This window comes from Pinus tabuliformis, chromosome X (genome assembly GCF_031772625.1).
Source record: "Pinus tabuliformis cultivar Carrire ecotype Pingquan chromosome X, CPIR1, whole genome shotgun sequence".
Classification (NCBI taxonomy): Eukaryota; Viridiplantae; Streptophyta; class Pinopsida; order Pinales; family Pinaceae; genus Pinus; species Pinus tabuliformis.
This window is the reverse complement of record NC_142308.1, coordinates 420,058,777-420,065,009: the sequence shown is the minus strand read 5'-3', so window position 1 is coordinate 420,065,009 and position 6,233 is coordinate 420,058,777. Positions and strand designations below refer to the sequence as shown.

The following is a 6,233-nucleotide window of genomic DNA, read 5'->3' as shown; positions in this document are numbered from 1 at the left end:
CCATTTTATACATTAAAAATGAAACATAAACCATGAAAAATTACAAATGGGCTTTCTTTATATATATATATATATATCAAATTTGTATTCAAATTTTGCACTCTAAAAGGACTTTACATAAAAGATAAGTACTAAACAACAAAATTGTTACACTAATTCTAATTTATTCCTTCCAAAATTAGATAACTTAAAATAATTTCCATATATAATAATTTTTATTATAAATTAGAAAAAAAAAAAACAAAAATAAAAATCCAAACATTAATATTTACTATTTTCTCAAACTATCCCATAAATTATTAAATTAAATTATTTTTTAATAGAAAATTGATAAACTATAAATCTTACACGGAGGAGACGAGACCCAGACCCAGTAGCCGGTGCGACGGACTGCCCCTGAATATCTAAACCCACCGCATGTGCCCAAACCACGGTTTTGAACCTGAGTAGGACCCAATCATGGTCAACTAACAACAGCGGTTAGGCCTAAACCATTAAATGTTAGAAATAAGACTTTTAATGTTGACCTCGCAGAGTCGCAGGCCCGCGCTCTCGAACAAAGGCTGAAGTATATATGAGGCCCCCGCTCTCAGACAAAGTGTAAAGTAGTTATGATGCTTTGTTGGCGAAAGGAAGATTCGAACTTCTAACCTATCGCATGGAACCATTGGCGCCAGTATTAAGGTAAGTAGGGTGGTTTCGACACAATCCATGGTCTTGACTATTCAAACTCATTTGCGGAACGAGATGGAAACCCCACAGTCAATTAAATAAATGAATATCACAGCTGGATGCCGACTAACACCAAAGTCTTCACCGCCTATAGTTTCAAAGGAAGTGGGTATATAAATTCAGGAAGCATAAGTGCCTGCAACACCAATGCAAAAGTTTGTTTCTTCACCATCATACTACGATTGCAAAAGAAAATACCATCTACATTGAAAGGAAAATGGCGAGCTCTACTGCGGGTCAGATTATCAAATGCAAAGGTAATTAGTTCAGTTCAGTGCAAGGAGTAATGGCCACATTCTATTTCTTTCATGTATATCATTTCAGGGCAAAATTGATTTTCAGGGTTAAGCTGGATTTATGCAAACTGTATGTGTGCTTCTTGAATTCTGATATATTTTGATATTTTTACTTTTGTTGCAGCTGCTGTTGCATGGGGAGCAGGGGAGCCTCTGAAGATTGAAGAAGTGGAAGTGGCTCCTCCACAGGCAATGGAAGTGAGAATCAAAGTGCATTATACCGCTTTGTGTCATACAGACCTTTATTTCTGGGAAGCAAAGGTATGCTATGAATAATTATCATTAGAACTAAACTTATTAAACATACAGAAGAATTAAAGTTGGATACTGTATAACACACTGACTTCTCTTTATACCATTAAATTACTTTAAATATTTATTATAAAAATTTCTTGACCGTTACTGCTTTGGTTGCAGGGCCAAACTCCTCTCTTTCCCCGCATCTTGGGACATGAAGCAGCTGGGTATACACTCTGTTCTTGTCCGTAAATCGACAATTCAAAAAAGTTAAATAGGCATACTAGCAGGCACATAGAATTTCGAAAAGGGCAAAAGGGACAGTAATTTTCTTGTGATTTATTGCTCGCTAATCATAAGTTGGTTGGTTGACACAGAATTGTTGAGAGTGTTGGAGAAGGGGTGACTGACCTCAAGGAGGGTGACACTGTGCTTCCTGTATTTACTGGAGAATGTGGAGAATGCAGACACTGCAAGTCAGAGGAGAGCAACATGTGTGATCTTTTAAGAATTAATACTGACAGAGGGGTTATGATAAGTGATGGGAAGTCGAGGTTTTCAATTAATGGGAAACCCATCTACCACTTCGTTGGTACATCGACTTTCAGCGAGTATACAGTTACGCATGTGGGTTCCCTTGCCAAAATTAATCCAGAGGCTCCTCTGGACAAAGTCTGTATTCTGAGTTGTGGGGTCTCAACAGGTAAATTATTTTCTGGGGTTTGTGAAAGATCGCAATGATATAATTGAATTAGTTTACATTGTTTATTGATTTATAAAGTGGGTGATTGAATTCTTAGAGTTCTGCTTGCTGGACTGTGATTAAAATCACCCATGATCGTTTCCTTGATTGTAATTCCTATTCAAAATTCATTTTATTGTGGATTCAGGGATGGGGGCGGCTTTGAATGTAGCCAAACCCAAGAAGGGTTCGTCAGTAGCAATATTTGGCCTCGGGGGTGTTGGGCTTGCCGTAAGTAAAATTCAGCTTCATTTCTGAATTTTTATTTTTATGGGATCCATATGATGAGTTTACTGTTTCATTTTCTGTTAGACATCTGACCCGGGCTTAACTACGCACGCAGGCTGCTGAAGGGGCAAGAATTGCAGGAGCTTCTCGAATAATTGGAATCGATTTAAACAGTGACAGATTTGAAAAAGGTTGTAAAATGCCCATTTCCATCATTTGTTAATCACTGTATGTATGTTGACTGGAGAACTTCCTTTCTATTTCGTTGTTTGAATCGTTTTGTAATCTGTCCTCTTTCAGCAAAGCTCTTTGGTGTAACGGAATTTATAAACCCACTGGACTACAAGAAGCCTATTCAAGAGGTTGGTTGAGCTGCCTACAATGATTTCAACTTCTCTTTTCCTTTGTCTCTTTCAATTTTATTGCTCTTTGTTGGTGCTCAATAGATCTGTAAAAGAATTTATGTTAAAGCTCAATTCAGTTTTGTGTTGTATTCGGAGAAACGTTTTAAATTAAAACTAAACTCTGGGAGCTTATCTTATCAGGTTATTGCCGAGAAAACTGATGGAGGGGTGGACTACAGCATCGAGTGCACAGGGAATGTCAAGGCCATGATTCAAGCCTTCGAATCCTGCCATGATGTATTTACTCTGCCTTCCCTTCCCTTTCTTCTGAAATTGTAAATATACGCTCAGTTTTAGCTACTATGCATATACTGATCAAATGGCTATGTGTTTGTTGTTCAGGGTTGGGGTGTAGCCGTTTTAGTGGGTGTCCCTCATTCAGACGCAGTCTTTGCAACCAGCCCCGTGAATTTTCTGAACGAAAGGACATTGAAAGGAACTTTCTTCGGAAACTATAAGCCCCGTACCGATTTGCCAGGCCTTGTAGAATTGTATTTGGAAAAGGTAGGACTTTCTTTCATTTGTTATTCTATGAAGATTCATTCATTTCCTTAGATTTTAGGATAGAAATGGCTCTCCCAGGCCATGCCTGCTGCTGCTTTCCTTTCCTGGCAAAAATCACTACTCTTTGATCTCCATGTAATTAGTCTTTCAAGCTAACTTCTTTATTATTTTGCAGAAGCTTGAATTGGAGAAATTTATCACACATGAGGTTTCATTTGCCGATATCAACAAGGCATTTGATTACATGATTAAAGGCGAGAGTCTGAGATGTGTGATAAACGTGATTGGCAATTAAACGTTCGGGAGGAAGTCAACAGTAATATCTTAAGTTTTCCTAAGTTTCTTACAGATTTTGTGATGGATGGCATGTTTGAAGTTAAATTCCTTGACAGATAGAGGTTCCCTGAACTCAATACATGAAAGGGTTTGGAGAAATACGTTAGAATTTTAGTATTGTAAAAATGGTTTCAATTTTAAATTTTAAAAGTTTTGAACTTTGAACAAAGAATCTATGTTGAAATTGTCTGATCATGAATAATTAACATGGTTATAACAAATTAATCGGTGCAAATTTTGAAGATTGTCTTTATAAAAAAATTATAGCGAAAATCTGAATGGATGTGGAAATTCGAAAAATGTTGTTAAGTCAAAGGTGGAAAGGTGGAATTATGATTAACGCATGTGGTTATGAAAAACCAAAATTGGCTTTGTGAAAATTTGAGAGTGTTTTTATAGGAAATCAAAGTCAAAATCTTTGTAATAATCTCTTCTCATGCTTATCAATTCCACATATAACATCGAAAATTCATTTACAAATAAATTTAGCTCATTGTCTTTCCCAAATGTGCTTTCTATTCTTTTGAATATGTTAGGATTGTAATATTTCAACAGTCTGGTCTCCTTGGACTATTCAAATTTGCTGCCTTAAGTTAAAAAATCTCTTCCCAAATGATTTGATTGACTAGGCTTTCTTGGTCTTTGAAGTTGAGTTCAGTTTAGAAACTTACTGGAAAAAAAAAATATATTATAAGCCAGAGGTCACTGTAAATTGCATACCAAAGTTGCATGGATTTTAAAATAAATTAGAGTGACATTTTGTTGCCATATACACGTTTTAGCGGACGTTAGAACCGAAGTGGTTATCCACACGCGTTTTAGGTATTATACAAACTTTAGTATTGAAAGCTATGAACCCCGATTGTATAAGCAGAACATATTGGGTAAGCATAGAATAAAAATCACTAAATTTATTTGTGATTTGGTAAAATTGAGGGATTGGATTTGCGCTGCTTCTTGAAATCAAAGTAGAGTAGTAGATTGTTAACCAAAGATATTTTTTTTTTTTGAATCCCAAAAAATAATGTCTACTTGTACTTCTCATCCATTATTTGGGGAAGCAAGTTTTTTTATGTTGGTTCAAGGATATTACAACTAGTATAGATTCAATTCCGGATCTACCAAACCTAGAGAGGAATCAGATGGATGTGTGTTAGTTTTGAATAACATATTAATACAAGGTTTTTTAATTTTCACTTGCTATTAATAATGGCTTTAGGTTAGTTGTAATGGAGGAGAAAGCAATGACTTCATGTAGGTGAAACCTCGAGAGTTTCAACTCTAAAATTTATCTACAATACATTGATTAATTACATGTACATGCTTATGATAATTTTGGCATTCACAAAATTAATTTGTTAATCTCCTAAACCAAATCACCCCATGTCGGTGTAACCTCTAGAGTTTCAACTCTAAAATTTTATGTTAAACACACACATGGCAGCAACAGAATATTAAAGATAAGCAGGGGAGTGCATCTATTATTTGACAATTATATACATTTATAGTACATTCGTGTGACCGTTGGGTTCCACATCCCAAGGTCTCTTGAACTCTCATGGTTGTTCACATTCTACACCAACCCATAGAGGATTAGGTGTCCAACATTCCCCCCCTTAATCCTAAGGGTTATGTATGAGTCCAGGAAGAGAATTGTAATACAAAATGTGCAAAACTGCATGGCAGCACTAGGCCGAATGTGCTCTCTAAAATGTTGGTATAAAGGGCGATGGTTTAAGGATGACCACCAACACTGGAATGCTTAGTGCAGTTCCCAGAACTCTGCCAAGTCTGGCATGAAGCTCAGGTTTTCTACTAGAGGAAGTGCTCCTGATGTTTTGAAGAGGGAAACCTTCAACCATGAAAGGGAGGTCTCACCCCACATAAAAGGGAGAACCTCCACCTGAAAAGGGAAGTCTCAACCTGTGATGGTTTAAGGATGACCAACAACTCTGGAATGCTTAATGCAATTCCTGGAACTCTTCCAAAATAGGCAAGAAGCTGAAGTCTTTTGCTAGAAGAAGTGTCCCCAATTCTTTGAAGAGGTATCACTGACTGAAGGCATGCTCAGTGGCATCTTTGTCTCTGGATACAACTCTGAATCTGATATGGCAGGATGTGGCTCACGCTGGCTAGATGTGGCTTTGAAGCTTGTAGATGACCATCATTTCCCCCCTGTCAGATACAAGGCGAGAAGATGAAGAGATCTCAACTGCAAGACTTTTCAATATTCGAGAACAAATCCTGTTGTATGAGCGAAATATCTTCTTGCCTGTTGAAGCCCATTGCCAAGAAGCAATCCATCCAAGTTGAATCATTGTTCTTGCAGGATGTTTGTTTTTGAAGCATCTGTTTGAAGAATGAGTGGTTTTATGATAGTGCTTACATGGATGAAGATCAAAACAGTGATCTTTCAGATGGCTAACTCGGTCACACTGTTGGCATTTCACAATCTGTTGTTGTGGTAAAGGAGCAGAATCTAGAACAGCTGAAGGTGAACTATCATGAAGGAATCCAGCACTCTGAAACTAGATGGGCTTTGAGTAATCTAGAATACGAAAGGACACGTCCTTGTCATATCCAAGATCAGTTCTATGCTTGTTGTGGACAAGCTCTTCCCAAGGTTTGATGACCGACTTGGGAACCGACTTGGGAAGTGCACACTGAATTTCTGCATCTATATGTACAACTGTTGCTTCATTGGGTACTAAATCTGAATGAACTTCAACAATATTGACTTGCTACTGATGGGAG

The 6,233-nt window shown here is 37.2% G+C and overlaps 1 protein-coding gene across 1 annotated transcript; it reads left to right on the top strand.

Annotated features, from left to right (window-relative positions):
• The first annotated feature begins 556 nt into the window (after positions 1–556).
• On the top strand, positions 557–3,755 carry LOC149140356 (alcohol dehydrogenase-like). Its single transcript, XM_089451879.1, has 10 exons — positions 557–989; positions 1,153–1,289; positions 1,446–1,492; positions 1,643–1,968; positions 2,156–2,238; positions 2,351–2,426; positions 2,536–2,597; positions 2,781–2,876; positions 2,982–3,143; positions 3,319–3,755. The coding sequence occupies exons 1-10, from the start codon at positions 950–952 to the stop codon at positions 3,436–3,438; spliced, it is 1,149 nt and encodes a 382-aa protein (XP_089308005.1). The 5' UTR covers positions 557–949; the 3' UTR covers positions 3,439–3,755.
• Positions 3,756–6,233: the final 2,478 nt, after the last annotated feature.

What these genes read in the sequence shown, in the direction of transcription:
- LOC149140356 (XM_089451879.1), top strand. Translation starts at nt 950, where the DNA reads ATGGCGAGCTCTACTGCGGGTCAGATTATCAAATGCAAAG. An exon ending in ACAAGAAGCCTATTCAAGAG is followed by an intron (nt 2,598 to 2,780) that starts GTTGGTTGAGCT and finishes TTATCTTATCAG; the next exon opens with GTTATTGCCGAGAAAACTGA. An exon ending in CCTTCGAATCCTGCCATGAT is followed by an intron (nt 2,877 to 2,981) that starts GTATTTACTCTG and finishes TTTGTTGTTCAG; the next exon opens with GGTTGGGGTGTAGCCGTTTT.